This window comes from Chrysoperla carnea, chromosome 3, assembly GCF_905475395.1.
Source record: "Chrysoperla carnea chromosome 3, inChrCarn1.1, whole genome shotgun sequence".
In the NCBI taxonomy this organism is placed as follows: Eukaryota; Metazoa; Arthropoda; class Insecta; order Neuroptera; family Chrysopidae; genus Chrysoperla; species Chrysoperla carnea.
This window is the reverse complement of record NC_058339.1, coordinates 53,287,614-53,304,956: the sequence shown is the minus strand read 5'-3', so window position 1 is coordinate 53,304,956 and position 17,343 is coordinate 53,287,614. Positions and strand designations below refer to the sequence as shown.

The 17,343-nt window shown below is 28.1% G+C and overlaps 1 protein-coding gene across 3 annotated transcripts; it reads left to right on the top strand.

The window, feature by feature from the left end:
* The first annotated feature begins 1,474 nt into the window (after positions 1 to 1,474).
* LOC123294628 (ATP-sensitive inward rectifier potassium channel 11-like) lies at positions 1,475 to 17,287 on the top strand. Of its 3 annotated transcripts, XM_044875723.1 has the most exons (8): positions 1,475 to 1,973; positions 3,429 to 3,558; positions 14,279 to 14,641; positions 15,493 to 15,731; positions 15,787 to 16,090; positions 16,153 to 16,304; positions 16,984 to 17,080; positions 17,174 to 17,262. In XM_044875723.1, exons 1-7 carry the CDS (start codon positions 1,757 to 1,759, stop codon positions 17,034 to 17,036), a joined length of 1,458 nt encoding a protein of 485 aa, XP_044731658.1. In that variant the 5' UTR covers positions 1,475 to 1,756; the 3' UTR covers positions 17,037 to 17,080; positions 17,174 to 17,262. The 3 variants fall into 3 exon arrangements, with proteins under 3 accessions (XP_044731658.1, XP_044731657.1, XP_044731659.1); XM_044875722.1 differs by lacking the exon at positions 16,984 to 17,080 and having other exon boundaries at positions 17,174 to 17,287; XM_044875724.1 differs by lacking the exons at positions 1,475 to 1,973; positions 3,429 to 3,558; positions 16,984 to 17,080 and adding an exon at positions 11,848 to 12,216 and having other exon boundaries at positions 17,174 to 17,287.
* The last annotated feature ends 56 nt before the right edge of the window (positions 17,288 to 17,343 follow it).

Below are 17,343 nucleotides of genomic sequence, written 5' to 3'. Positions count from 1 at the left end.
ACCTCATCAAAGTTGCCCTTATTTGATCGAAAGGAGGTTTTTTGTGAGAAAATCCTCGCATCACACCCTCGTTATCGAAATTTTGCAGCGTCCAACACTCGTTATCGACGAGACGAACGCGGAAAATTACAGTTGTATCTTACCAACTTCTATTATTAAATCAGGTGATGTAGGAATAATCAAGAATTCGGAGCACGCTTCGGAAGCTCAACATCTCTATAGAATCAAATAATTTTTTATATTGTCTAAGTAGGTGAATAATTACTTAAACAATTAATTTTTAATGTTAATAATTTTTTTCTTTTTTTTAAATCTCCACGCGGGCGCTTCAAAGTATCTTCGCACCTCTACGCACGTACCAAGTTTGCTTAGGAGATAATCCGCTGCCAACAGCATATTATTGGTTAACCATCCTGTAGTCTATAGCTAGAGCAAATACAAAATACAGTAACTACGATTTCCTCTTGTCGTTTCGTTGTTTCTTTAATAATTAATTTTTGTTATTACTCCTGTCGCTTTAACAGATTGTTAACACTATACAAGATATTCTTGAAACTATACCGTACTAAACTATATTAGTATATTATTTTAATTCATACGTTTGAGTTATCCAGGACTGATCATCTTTACCACTGCACCATTGCAGAGACATGGGTTGTTAGCCATTGGTTGGTATTTAGATACTGCTTTTTGGCAATATTTTAAATAATGGTGGAAGTGCAGATAACTTAAATGTATATTACAATTACAATATATTCTTTAACTTCCTTGCACCTCCACCATTATTAAATTTTTTCCGAAGGAATCGGGTATTGGTCAGGAGCTTCTCATCAAGCTTCGTTGAAATAAATGTACCCTTCATTAAATGGTTTTTCAAGCTTATTATCTATAAAAGCAATCAATGTATTTCAAATAAGTATTTTTCTTTGATTCTGTAAGATATTTTTTCTACAATATGTGATTGACACACTATAGGCGAATACTTTCTATCTCACGTACCATGTATAAAATAAAAATGCACGTAACAAAAGGCATGTTAGCAAATTATTACGAGATACATTTAGCATAAATAACATTCGAAAAAAATTACCATACATAGTATAGATATTATAATTTAAACCACATGTTTTTAATACAATAATTAATATTTTTATTATAACAAACTGAGAACAAACACTGAAAAAATAACAATTAATAAAATACAAAGTTTATTTAAACTGGAGTTAGCTGCACAATATAACCATAATAATTCTTCCATTCATAAACAATTCTGTGTATCACAATCATCTCTGTGACATCTTTAAAACTATAATGACGATTTTCAATTGTTTGTTTATAAATTTTCATTTAGTGTTTTCAACAAACCTTTAAAAAATATCACTAAAAAAAAACAACAGTTAAAATTATTTTGTGACTTTTTAAAAACACTAAAAACTTTTTTACTTATTCGGTTCCGTGTTGACTAAAACAAAACAAATACTATTTGTCATCTTTATCTAAAACAAATGACGTATGAAAACATCTTCAATTTGAATTTTTTTTTTCTACCTATAAATACGTAATTCATATTTGACCCAAATTTTTGTACACAGGTGTATAGGGTAGGTACAACTGTACTCAAAAACAGCAGAAAAAATGATCTCTTATCTTAGTAATGTAAATATAAAACCTGTTATTGAATTATTTGACTGTGGTGTGTTGAAAAGATGAAAGTGATTTAAAAGATTTGTGTATCGTGTGATTATTTATTTTGGTAATGATGCGGTCGAGTAAATCAAAAGATTCATCATCGACGGCTAGTACCATCGATCGTAAGCCAGTTATATGTCGGATCGGTAGCGGTGATGAAGATAGTGAAGATACAAATACTGAAGATGATTCAAAATTATTTAAACCGATTACGATAAGTAGTAATAAAATGCAAAAGAATAATACATATGATCGTTTATCGTCAACATTAATTGCAAATAGAGGTAATCACTGTTTCTGTGTTTTTTTTTTTTTTTTTAATTATTAACAGGTAGAGACATCTTAAAATGTTTTATTGATTTCTTATATAAATGATCTTTTATGGAATGACCTTGCCGATAAACAATTATTTTGATTTATTTCGAGTGATTAACTTTGTAAGATAGTGTATTCTATTGTTAGACAATTTTTATGGTATTGCTAATTTTTTTTACTCAACAGGGGTTCTGAATGAAAATTTTATGTTTTAATGAATTTCCCAACAAACTAATTAATTAATTATTGCCTACAGAATTGTAGGCAATAATTATCTTCATATTTAAAAATAGTTTTCATATTTTCAAAAAACCAACTTTTATTAGAATTTTTTATACCCTAAAGCTATAGACAGAATTAAAAATGCCACCTTTGAATTTTAAATCCGAATCATTAAAGGTGATTTCTTTGGAGGTACTTTTTTCAAAACTAAAACAAAAATTTAAAATAATTAATTTATTGAGTTTTTTTTATTATCATACAAAAGAATCATTCTGCAGTTCCAATTTTCGATCCGCATCCGAACATTTCTAGTTATATTTCTCGAATTTACGGGAGATATATTTGGCTTATAGACTTTGGATTTTACATCCAAAAGAAAAATTCTACGGGTGTGATGCCACACGATCTTGGCAGCCAACTTACCACTCATCCCACAAAAAAATGTTGTTTTGCCTGAATGTAATATTAACACTATTGAATCTCTTCAGATTGCGATTCAGACCAAAAACGATAATTTTGTTTGTTGCGTTATCCATTAAGCCAGAAATGTGCCTCATCACTAAACAAAATTTTTGTCGAAGGCAGTGGTTTCCTTCTAGCTTTTCAAGAATTAATCTTTAAAAAATAATTATCAAAAATGGTTAACTTTTGTATGATACTAAAGATAACCCAATAATTTTTTAAAAAATTTATTATTTTTAGATTTAAAAAACGTTTTCCAAAGAATTGAACAAAAATGTGGAAATAGCAAAATACAACTTTTTGTAATAACGACCATAACGCCAATTAATTGAGTAAACGACAGATCTAAGCATAAAAATTTCGAAAGGAAGCATTATTTTATAATAATTTGTTTTCTGAATAAAAATGCGGCTATTTAAAAAGAATAAAAGTTTGGCGTGGTTGTTATTAAAGTGGTTTTAAGCGCTTCAAGTCATAGGGTTGCGTGTTAACTTGGCATTATTCTAGAATCTATTCCATGGCAAAAGGTTACATTCTATTGTGAAAACTATGATTCATGAATTTCTTTCCACATAAATTCTTATAAAAATTAAGTGAATTTTTGGCTGAAAATTAAGCTCAAATTTTAAGTGATCATAAATTTTTTTAAATCAACGAGTCTCTCTAAAATACGTTTTTAAAATTAAAATTCATTTAATTTAAAATTAAAATATGATATAGAAATATTTAATTTTATTTAGGAATTAGTTTACCGATACAAATTGTTCCACGAGTACCAAGTTTAGCTCGTGTTTCAACTTATGGAAGTGGATTAAATCAGCCTGGTAGTATATCGGGAGGAATACAATCAGGACAAGATTCTTTAACAAGGTAATTACCATAGTAATTCAATCAAATAATTTAAATAGCAATTTAGTAATTGAATCTATCTATCAAAGATCATACAATTTTATATTCTAAGGGCCATCAGATAATAAAAACTTACTTATCTATCGCAAGAAATAAAATCACGTAATTAAAAAAATTCCAAAAAAAACGGGAAAAAAAATTTTTTTTCGAATTACGTTAAAACTCACTTTATAAGTTTATTTTAACAATCAAAAATATTGTTATCACCATTAAACGATCAGATGCCAGGTTACTGTCATATTGCTTCAAACCCTGCGGAAAGTGCGATTTTCGGAGAAATTTTAGACGATATCTCTGAAACAATTCTCCCCATAGTCCAATAAAGGTGATATTTGAATTTTTTGAGTTTCAATCACCTAATAAACTAAGTTTTATTGAAATCAGAAACAAAAAAAAGTTCGAATAAAAAGGTTTTTCCAATTTCGTTAAAACTCAATTTTTATTGGATTAATAGTTTCTGAGAAATCCCCTAAAATCGCGTAGAATTTTAAGCGATATCGCTGTGATATATTTTCTTTTAAATGATCTTATAAAGTGAGTTTTAATCGGAAACCAACAATATCAATCACAAATAAATTTTTTCAGCAGTGAATACAAATAGTTACGACGAAAGTAAACCGGAAATCTCCACTTAACAAATAAACACTTTCTCCTAAAAATTATACAATAAAAGATTATTTCGTTATAATTCGGGACGATAGAATCGTAATGATTCAAGTAACATTTTTACATTTGTGAGAAAAAAAATGTGTTTTTAATTTTTAAGGAAATTAATTCCTCTTCTGCTTAAACTTAGACAATAAAAATTTATTTCGTAAAAATTCGGGACGGTAGAACCATACTAATCCAAGTAACATTTGTACATTTGTGAGAAAAGAATGTGTTCTTAATTTTTGAGGAAATTAATCCACATTCTGCTTAAAATTATACAATAAAAATTTATTTCATGATAATTCGGGACGGTAGAACCATACTAATCCAAGTAGGTAACATTTTTTACATTTGTGAAAAAAAATAAGAAGAAAATGTCTTATAATTTTTAAGGAAATTAATTTTTCTGGTTTATATTTGCAAAAGACAATATTACTACCCATTATTGGATTAATTTATGAATTATTCTGTTTTACACAAGTTAAAGGTTTCGTGGAGGAAATGATATCAAATAGCACTTGAATGAGTGTGGTACGAAGTCCAAATTTTTATTATAAAAAAAGTTTGAGCTATATTAACTTCATACTTTTGGGGAGAAATGAATGAATTGATTGCCTACACTTAAGTATTGTAAACAAATTTTTAAATAGGTTCATACCCAAACTTGATTTTTTCAAGTTTTTTTCACAATTAATTTTAATATTTATGTTATTTATAAAAAAAATATATAACTGTGAATAATTTTTTTTTTATTCTTCACTTATTTTAGTTTAAAAAAATTTCTTTTATTTCCGGTACACTAAATTCACTAGAACATTTATGTAAGACAAACGCAATGTTTAAAAAAAAGACACAATATTTATTTTCCACAGATTGTAATTTCCTAAAAACTAGAGTTATCACTTGATTTACCAAAATTTGTAACTGCGTTAATAAATTCACTAAGAACCCAATTTTTCTGTTTTATGAATAAATTGAGAAAAAACTTTTTCATAAAAAACAACTGAAACAACAAATATTAATAATTTCCTACATATTATCTTAAATCATATCTTATATAAAGATTATACGTGTTATACCTGGCGTTATCTCAAAAAAATGATTTATTTTATCAATTTCATGTAATTTTGGAAATATTTCATTGAATTTTATGTTTTTCTGTTTAGTAATATTTGATAAAATTTGAAAGTAGAATAATATTTAAAAAAAAGGGAATACAAATTATGATGTAAGTACCTTAGAAATTATAACTGCTTATCTATGTATTTGTTAAAGTGGGACGGACGAACAAGATTCCTGGAGGGAATCTACAACCTTGACTAGTAAAGCTAACTTATTCATGTTTGGTTTTTAAACAAAATTTCAGCATTTTTTAAATAATTTCTTTAATAGTTTTTCTATCGAAAAGTGATCATGGCTATTTTTAATTTAATTAATTTTAATCATTTTATTCCATGAACGGTTTTTTTCAGGCAAGCTTGTACCATCATTTTCGTAATTAAATTATCTTTCTTCTGGTACCAATTTCGATTTGTTAACAGATCGGTGTAGATCTGTTCATACCATATGAACCATATGAAGTCAATATAGGTAACTACACCGATCTGTTAGCAATTCGAAATTAGTATCAGAAGAAAGATAATTTAATTACGAAAATGATAGTACAAGCTTGTCTTAAAAAAATGATTAAAATTAATTAAATTAAAAATAACCATGAATTTTCGATAGAAAAATTATGGTGAGAGTTTTTAAAAATCAATAAAATTTCATAAAAAATATGAAAAAATATAAAATATCAAGTTATCAGATGGGTGAAGATCGACCTTATACTGTCTCTTAGACCACAATACTTTAAAAGAATTCTAAAAAAATATACCTGTAATATATTTTATATGCTGTTCTACTTTTTAAATAACAAATTAGATACTTTTCCATTATTTAGTTATCCCTGTGAAGGCGCGCGTTATTGGGGTCGAATTAGCCCGGGTCTGTGTGTTTTTTGGTTAATCCTTTGATTGCGTTCATTCTACCATAACGTGATTATATTGTAAAAGCACGATCGTTTCTTTTCTTCGCCAGATATCGTATCAGTACTTGAATATTCTTCTTTAATTTTTGACAGTATTGTTGTAAAATCAAAACAATATACTATTAGTGTAATCAGCGTGAAACTACGTTCAGCCTTATTGTCGCAATTGTATTTTATACTACTGTGCAATGTGCATCAATGGAAATTCCAAACGTCCATAAATTCCATATTTTAATTTTCTTCCCCATAAACTATATTAATGATGGGGTTTTTTTCCAAATAAGTTATCATATTACAAATATAAACGTCACATTCAGACATCTTATTTTGTAATAAAATTTTTTTACGTGCACAATTACAGATAAGTAAATTGTCATAACTTAAAGATAACGTAAAATCCAATTGTTGACCTTGTGTCCAAAAAAATGTAAATAAAAAAAGTCATTTATTACAGCAATTTTTATGCTTTTATCGTGAATCATTATTGCATACATAATTTAACTACTTGTGCTAACTAATTTAAAAGAATAATACATCGTTTTGTTTTGTCAATACATTTTATTTTTTAACTGACAGTAAAAAGTATGGAGGTCCTTTTGACTCGAAATTATTTTCAAGACTAAGTTTTTCATTATTATTATTACTACTTGTAAATTCTGTCCTACTATTCTTCCTTTTTTCTGTTTGGAAGCAAATTTTTATGGCTCTCAAACAACGAGGAAATGTTTCGATATGAGTTTAAAGGAACTCTCGCGGTCGTAACGTAATTTTTTTGGAGTCCAAATTTTACATCATTACTTGCACTAATTTTTGTGTGCTTTATATAAGAGAGTCCCTCATACATGATAGTTTAAATAGCTTGTGCTATCTTAACACATTATACCACTTAACATATGAAGGTGACACTGTATACTTCAATAGAAAACGCACTTTTTCGCTTCTTTCTATTTGTTCAAATAAAAATACGTAATGTACGTTTTTCACTGAAGTGTACAGTCTCACTATCATTTTTTAAGTGGTCTAATGTGTTGAGATAACAAAAGCTATTAAGGCTGTTACACACAAATTTTTTTAAAGAATCCTTTTAAATATTCATTGGTGGAAAAAAATGTATAAAGAAAAGCGGTTTTCCAGAAACAAATGGTTCAAGTTACAATTGAATTTCAAGCACTGCGATTATACCCTTTACTCTATCGATTTGAAATTTGGATATGTTAAAGGTATTCATTTTCTCTCTATCGATTTTATGACATATTCGGTACAATATTTGTATTGTTTAAAAAAATAATGAATAAATTGAATTGAATTCATATTCTACCTGCTCAGGGTACTTTTACTTTTCCCAATTTTCATTTTTACACCCAGGTACAGTGAAATAAGAAAAACTTCTATAAGCCCAGGGCAAGCAAAAATACCCTCCCATTAAAATAGAGAAAGAAAATTTTATAATTTCCACTGCTTTATTCTACTGTACCTTTGTGTGTAAAATGAAAATTGTAAAAATTAATAGAATTAATAGTATACTTTTATTTTTCGAAAAATAAAAGTACCCAGAACAGGTAGAATATGAATACCTATAACATATCCTCAAACCGATAGAGTAAAGGGTATAATCGCATTACTTGAAATTCAATTGTAACTTTAACCATTCTTATCTAGAAAATCGCTTTTCTTTATAAGTTATTATTTCCACCAGAGAATATTTAAGATACTTCTATAAAAAGTCATAGTTTCAAGTACCAGTCAAAGAATGTTTAAAATTTGTACATAACACCCTTAAAAATATCATGTAAGAGGGACTTAGACTCATATTAAGTACACAAAAATTGTAAATTCATTAACTTTCAGCTTTGAAATGATATGAATGTTGAACAGACTTTAAAAAAAATTCAAAGCGATCAAAAATTGAAGCAATTCCGACAGTTAATGCGAATGTCATATGTATTTGTCGGGCTAAATTACAGTTTAATTAAATAATTTTTGTTATTGAAATGAATCTCATTTTGATTAAAAAGTTTTTGAATATTTTTGTAAGGTGTAAATAATATATTCATAGCACCTGATACAGTATGGCCTTCAATAACATATATTAAAAATTGATATTTTCTCAAAAGTAAACTAATAATAATCACATTATTTACTTGAACAAGCTATAAATATTAAATAAAGTTGTTTACTGTTTCTATTACATAACTATTCTTATTTACAATATTTCTATTTTCAAAAGAAGTTTGCTTTACATTTTAGGTGCGGAAAAAATCAATTTTGAAAATATTTTTAAATTGAAATGCACAAGAAATTAAATAGGTTGTACTGTATAAAATTGTTGACATGTGTCTTTTTAGGTATTAAACTATTAAACTGCATTAGGAACACTTATTTTTATTAATATTTATGCAAATTTTGATTAAGTGTTTGATTAATATTGAAATTATTAGGTCAGCTCTTCAATTCTTATCAAAATTTATCAAGTGCATCTGTAATGAAATTAACAGGGGAAAAAAGAAAACTTATATTTGCAAAAAAAAATTTCCATTGAATATCTTATGCAAGAGCGATTGTTTTTTAATAAAACTCGCGGAATGTGAAGAAGTATTTTTTATTAATTAAACACGAAATTATTGTGAATTTTTTCAAATTTCTTTCATATACATTTTTAGCAAATTTCTAGTCAATAAAGATATGCTGTATCTTTGGCTGTATATAGCAAATAAATTACTCTTTTGCTTTCCATTTTAGCTTAGCAAATATAAAAATCGTACTCCTGCTTTAGGTTACAAATCAACTAATTTATCAAGTACCTGGAGGAGGTAATTAAATATCAAAAAAATTCATGCAATTAACATTTTTGCTTTCTTGAACTTAATGTGAAAATAAAATAATGAATTTGCTTCTAATCAAATAAGTTTTATTGATTTCAACTTGAGGCATATTTATATTTATTTAAATAATAAATTAATGTCAAGAAATTGAAAATAAAAATAATTACCCATTAAAAAATTTGAATAATGTAATTTAAAATATGCAGATTCAACAAACTTACATTTTTCTAAATATCGATACTCGATTGCAATGCAATCATCGTCATCGCTAATTTAATCATACAACACAATACAAAAAAATTTTGTCAAAGAGTAGGTGAACAAATCTAACTCATTAAAAAAAATTAAAAATGCAATAATTACAAACCAAAAATACATAACGAAATTTACACAAAAATCGAAAAAATAATTCTCAAACATACCAAATTTTTGTAAAATCCACGAAACAATTTGTTTATGAAATTACAATAATTTCGTAGTTTCGAAAGTAAATTTTTTTAATTTTTATGTTAATTTTTCATATTTTAATAGTTTTGTAAAAAAATTTGTATTGTGTTCGATTAATACACAAATTTTTATCTCAAATATCGTGTTATGTTTTTATTGTTGGAGTGACTAGATCGAAATAATTTTAACTAATATGAAGAGATTTATTTTGAACAATTTGGTTTATTAATCGTGGGCGGCCCTTTCTATCTCAGACCTTAGAACGACAAAGTGGGGGGAATTCTTTACAGAAACAAATTTGAATTTTTTAAACTAGCTTGAATTATTATCCAAAAAAATATTAATACTATTTATTTATTGCTGAACTTCGGCTATTAGGCTCTCAAGAAACTGTTTTTCCAATCGCGTGTATCTCTAATTTTAGTTTCGCCAGCAGAAAGAATTTTTTTAATTATAAACAAAAACGTTTACTAGAATTCAAAGCGCGGGTTTTTTCACTACAAGAACATCGGCAAAAACTGAAGTTGCCATCCCTCCAAATTTGAGCGGAAGACTCCTGAAATCGTGCAGTCTCTCCCCATTTCCGATATCTACATAAATTCTCCAGAGCTCGGTAAAATAAGATATTTTTTTTTCTATTTGCTTCATATATTCAGATAAATTCGACAGTTCTGACAACTGAGAACGTTCACAAAACATCAAAAATATCGAACAGTATTATCATTCAGTGATATAATTAGATTAATTTCACTATCTCCCGACTTTCTGGTTAGTCTACCGACTTCGCGGAACTTTGAGGAGACAACCTTAGCAAAAGCTCTGTTTTAAAGCAGTTTTACTGTACCAGAAATTAACACTAATGATTAATTGATATCCATTACAACTAATTATTATCACAGGTGTAAACATTTTTCATCTAATTTAAATATTAATAAATAAATTAAAAGTAATACCTACAACAATCCCCCATAATTTATCTCAATTCAAACTCGCTATAAACGGCTATTCAAATTATATTAAGGTTGTATGGCCATTATCGGCACAAACATTAAATATTTTTATAAACTAAAACATTATATACTCATATCCATAAAGAGTTTAAAAATACATCTATCGAAAAGAAAAGTTCTACCTATAACTTCTTTTTTCAATTCATGTATTATATATGGAGGTATATTAACTAAATAATGGTTTTTTTCTATGGACGGTCAAAGAATTATCTAACAAATAATTTTCTTATTCGTACTTCCACCGAAGTACTCCAAATAAAAAGCAAAGAGCACTTTTCTGCACCGTTCTATTTTTACAGAGTGGAGCAGTTAAGTGTGCGATTTTGAAAACACTTAAAACAAAAACCTATCAATTTTTCCAAATTCTATTTACCGTCTTAAAATACATAAAAAAGTGTACAAGAAAATTACATAAATTGAATTGTAAAATTGTTAAATGTATTTTTAGCTAAATAATGTAAATTAAGTAATTTTTAAACTATTCGGATCTAACTAATTGCGGCTTTTGCAAGTTTATCTTAAAAGAAGAGTTTCGGGAGAAAAAAAACTCTACAAGAATAATCAATCACCAACAATTGAAGCGATGAAAGAACAGAGCCTGGTAATAATTGGTAATCCTGACTTATTTTTCTATAATTTTTTAATATGGAGTTATTTTTCTACAATTTTTTAAGAGGGGTTTTTGTTTTACAGCATATTCAAAATCACACTTCTAAACTCAAAGGTACCTCTGTGTCACAAAAAATGCACATTGCACATCTTATTTTGGGATGAAGCCACAATTACTTAGAAAAAAGCTCTGAAGCTCATTTATTTCAGATTTATATATAATGACCATACAACCTTAAAATTATTAAATAATAAAAAAATATCAACTTACTACATGAAATTAAACTTATCACTTAATACTGCAATGCAATGCAATGGCTAAGTAATTCAAGACTATCATCTTTCAAAGCAAATCACACATCGTCACATGTTCAAAAGCTTTTTTACGAGCTATATAAATTACAAATAAATAAATTATAAACAATTAGTTATTTTGTCAGAAAAAAATAAAATTAATGAAATGGAATTCTTTTTTTAAAAACTAAAAAGGTTATCAGTTATCGTTTTTTTTAATGTTTTGGAAGTTTAATAACACAAAGTATTTAATTCATCTTCAAAAATTTTAAAATGTAATAAAAAATAATTTAAACAAAAATAGATCTCATTGTTCAAAACACTTTTTTTTTCATTGCCGTGTAATATTTTGTAAGCATAAACAATCATCACTATTTAGTGTTAATTATCGTATATTTGGTATATTTACACCGTTGTTGGTATATATTTGTCGGACTTAAATAAAACGTGCCAATCATACTTTGTTTGTTTTTGCAAAAGCAAAACACTTTTTTTTGTTGTTATCAGTAAGATTTTTTTTATAGAACAATGAGATGATGAGACGTTTTGTGATTTTGTGAAAAAAAAAAGTTTTTATGTGTTGAGTGTGTGCGTGTGATTTTTTAATGATGTCTGACGAATCGCCATCGAAAGAGCCGTTGGTGAATTGGGTATCGAAACGTGATTTACCACGTATTGTGACTATACCGGGATCACCGATTTCCGAAGGGGCTACCACGCCAGGAGTTTATTATCCGGTCAAAAATGTACCTAAAAGGTGGAGTGTTGAAAAAATTTGATTTCCTACTATAAAGTTTCTTCAATTTTATGATACATAAAATTTTCTCCCTTTAATATTAAGCTTGGGAAAAATTTGACAGCTAATACTCAATAAATTTGAAGATTTTTAAAACTAGACCGTTTGGAAAACAAAAATTTGCAATTTTTTTATAAAATTTTGTGTTTTTAGTCGTCAGAGTAGCTATAGTCTTCTCGTATACAAAAAAATCTTTAAAAACAGGAATGGTACGCGTTTTTTATTGATTTTCTTGCAATATCTACCTAATGCGTTTCCTTGGACTACCACAGATTTTTTATTCTAGTTATTGAATTAAATTATTCATTAGCCTATGATGCCTTAGGCCTATTATTTATTTAGTATTTAGGGAAGGAGTTCTATAATGATTCCCCTAAGAAAATATGTAATTTATAGAAAATCTATTCAAGATATCTATAACGTCGAAATATTTTTGGTTTATTTACTCAAGTGTTTCAATATTGGCATGTCAATTTGTTTTGGTTTGTTCAAATTTTTAGAACCATTTTATATTTCTCAAAAAGGATCGTTTTACTGACCTTGTAAGAATAGGTGAGTAAAATGATCCCACTGCATTGCATCAACGATTAGTATTAAAACAAAAATCACTGGTAAAATCATCTAAATCAACACATTCAAGACACGCCGCATGATGGGGGACCATTCTACCTATTATAATTTACACACAAAATAGGGATCATTTTAACGTTTATAAAGGGGATCATTTTACCCATATAAACTGACCTTAAAATTTATTATACGCCTATTAAAATGTGTTAAGTAAAAAATTATTATTAAAAGCCAACAAAAGCCAAGAGTAAAACAACCAGCCGGCGAAAACTAACACAAAAAAATAAATATTACCTTGAAATGTGTCTTTTACCATAGATCATAAGAAATAAAATTAATATTTTTGCTACGAAACACGAAATAGCTTATACATCGCCATAAGTCTTAGTTCAACGATTAATTTGATCACGTGAAAGCCATCTATGGGTAAATATAATAGACAGCTTTAATGATTCAGTTAAAACAGCGAGGAATAATTTTACCCTAAGGGATCATTATCTACCACTTTCCCCTACTTACAAATTTTTTTTGTTCTTTAACGGGGAGCAGGGGGGTTGTACAAAGTTTTATCAAATTAGGTGAAATTTTGAAAAAATAGGGAAAATAACAAATGATTTTTTTGTTCCAGAACTTATGAAAGTCAGTTTATAAGGTAAATTTAATCCAAAAAATACATAAGCTAGTTTTCATTTGACGATTATGTGAATGATTTTTAAAATATCTCTTGAAATCATAATCTAAAATCGTTATCACGATGCGATTTCAGCTTTTATATCGGAAACTAATCACCCGGCCGCAAAAAGATTGAATTTTTGCCTTTTTGGGGTCTCAATTACTCTACAAAATTCGGGGATAGATTTTGTTTGATGTTTTTATAATATCACTGAAGTATAAGCAATTTTCGATATTAATTAAATCGAAAAAATCAAGAAAAATTTGTTTATTCTGTTGATCAAAAGTATTTTTATAAACTCGAAAAAAACACAAAATTTAAATTCATTTAAAGACTGAAAAAATATATTATGTAATAAATGTTGAACTTTCCCGCTTTTCTATTTCTTAATTTTCTATTTTACTATGCGTTGTTGGATCAGAAGTCTTTTCTCAGCAGGGTTTCCAGATCAATTCGATTAAAAAGCGGTAGAAGTCACCTTAAGACAGTTGTAGATCCGATAGATTTACATTTTTACTTACAGATTTGTTATTCTTAAACCATACAGTTTTTTAACTTTTTAACTTTGTAACCGTATCTTTTTTTTGGCCTGCCTTAAATTTTACCTTTATTAGAACTTTGTTACCGATGACTTTTTTAGTGCACAAAATCTTAAATTTTACTTCTTTCACTTTAGCTAACTTCCTTATTACCTTAAAATAGTGGCAGATTGCTTTATAATTAGAACCGATAATCACAGGAACATAATAAAACTAACAGTTCTTGTTGATTTTGTTTCAGACGTAGTTTTCGATATGGTGCAGCGAATCGAAAAATACGAAAAAGAGCAATATTCAAAAATGGTGATTGTAACATATTACAATCTCGGATATCACGACGTAGATTACGCTTCTTACAAGATATATTCACAACACTAGTCGATACACAGTGGCGTTGGACATTATTTGTATTTGCCTTAAGTTTCGTTGGTTCATGGCTTGGTTTTGCAATGTTATGGTGGTTAATTGCGTTCACACACGGTGATTTGGAAGAACATCATTTACCAGATAATCAAGAGAACAGTAATTGGACACCATGCATCACACAAATTTATTCATTTACATCGTGTTTCTTGTTTAGCATTGAAACTCAACATACTATAGGGTAAGTAAAGAACGAAGAGGAAATTTTAGTTTTACATTATCTATTTTTGTAGAATGAAAAGAGTAGAGAAATCATTTTACTAGTTTTAAAAATTATGCTCTTTATTCCCTAAGGTTCGATATTTATGCCCAGAAAATTCCACTCCTGTTTTTTTCTTGCAAAATATTGAAACAAATATCGCTTATTGCAATTTTCGGAGGGTTAGACTCCGGGCAATTATCTTTCATTTATTTTCTTATTAAAATAACAACAAAAAAAGTGGAAAAAAAACAATTGACTGACACGGGTAAACAGTGGCGTTTACGCAACAAAAGTTGTTTATTTTTTTATCAGGTTTACAAGATGGGTCCTACGGACCCAAGGCCAAATTGACCTATGTTGCACTCTTACGAACTTTTTACGTCCTGAACAAGCTATACAAATTTCAGCTTGATTCTTACCCGTCTCTTCGTTTTTGAGTTATCGTGATCACAGACAGACGGACAACCGAAATGGACTAATTAGGTGATTTTATGAACACCAATACCAAAATTTTGTTCTTAGCATTAATATTTTTAAGTGTTACTAACTTAGGACTTCATATATCTTGATGTATATCACATATATACAGGGTATAAAAAGAAAGTTGTATATACATTTATTTTAAGCATGTCACTGCTTCCTAAACTGAGAGATATTTTCGGCGCAAATGATCTTTTATTCGCGTTTACCTCTGCATTTCTTTTTGCTCCAATAAAAATATACTTACGAGTAGGATTCCTTATCTTTTGGACTAATGGGTTAACTGAATACGTTTCACTTTGTAAAACATAACTTGTTAAAAATTTTCTTATCAATTAATTTTTTCATAGGTACGGATCTCGAAGTACAACAGAAGAATGCCCCGAAGCGGTATTCGTTATGTGTATTCAAAGTATTGCTGGTGTAATGATTCAAGCTTTCATGGTGGGTATTGTCTTTGCAAAAATGACTCGACCGAAGCATAGAACACAAACCTTGCTATTTTCACGTAACGCAGTTATTTGTCAACGAGATGGTCAATTGTGCTTTATGTTCCGGGTTGGAGATATGCGAAAATCTCACATAATAGGTAAGTTTTCGATCTAAATATCAAAGTTTAAGATGTTAAAAGCATACATTTTTAGGCGCAAGCGTTCGAGCTCAATTAATACGATCTAGATCAACCAAAGAAGGCGAATTATTAAATCAGTACCAAACAGAACTTTCATTAAACGCTGACGGGTGCAACGCTGATTTATTCTTTATTTGGCCAATGACAATTGTACATATAATTGACGAAACATCACCGTTATACAATTTAAGTGCTGCAGATTTACTACAAGAACGTTTTGAAATTGTTGTAATTTTAGAAGGTACTATAGAATCAACTGGACAAACAACACAAGCTCGAAGTAGTTACGTAACATCAGAAATTTTATGGGGACACAGGTAATATTCAATTTCCACGAAAAATGGCAGTAGTTAATTTGGAGATTTTTTTTTATTTCTAGATTTGAGTGCATGGTACATTATAACAAAGATCGGCAAGGATATGAAGTCGATTACTCCAATTTTAATCAAACAATTCAAGTTGATACTCCATTATGTTCAGCGCATGAATTGCATGATTTTTATCGGGTACAAGATGATTTTCGACAAGTTGGTAAGAGAAATAATTTTGATAAGTTAGATTTAAACTTCAACTGATAATGTGTGATAATTTGACCTCATAATTTTTCCAATCCATAAGATAAAACATTCATTTAAAAGCATTTGAATATTAAAAATAACAATGTAAATCATTATACGCAATCCAGCATGGATTCAGAGCGGGTACGTGATAGTTATCAAAAATAGTTTTGTAAATGGACCCCTGTCCTCTTACACCTCCAAATTTTTCTATACTATACTTTATAATCTTTACATTTCACCGAAAAAGTACTTTTAGTAATTTAATAGGATTTTACTTGAAAGTTACCTTCAAGTTGTTTAATTCAATCGAGGCAAAGCATAGAATAGAATAGTAGTCGAGAGTTTTTGGAGCTCTAACCTAACATTGCTTAAAATTTGCTTTGTAAATGAATGTTTTAGTTACTTATATATATGAAATTAGCACAACTCTTCTATTTATTAACTTTTCTATTCTAATATACTAGGTGTTAGGGAAACTATAACAAAAAATATTTCTCAAACACTCTATTTGTAAACGATTGTATTCAGAAGTGAGTGTATATTCGAAACTCACAATATTAAAACTCTGAATGAATGATAGCACACTTCTGGATGCAAAAATCAATATTTCTTTCTTATACTTACTTTTTAACTTTTCTTCTATACCCTAGATCCAAAAGAATCAATTTCATTTCTTCAACGTTCGGCTAGTATGCGTCGTTGATCTCCTACCCGTCTTCTATGTTTGAAAACTATCACTAATTTTCTGTAAGCTTCTAACGTTGTTTAATCTTCTAGTAAAATAAGTATTTTTTAATTATTTTTATGTTTTTAAAACGAAATAATTCGATTCTATTTTAGATGGAAGTGTAGAAGAAACCACTGAATATATTGATAACATTCCAAAATCTAATAATACTGCTCAAGAAACGACTATCGAACAATAATACTACCATTTTATAAATATTTATAAAAATGATCTGTTTAATTTTAATTAGTTTATGAATTATTGTATATTGTAAAAAAAATTA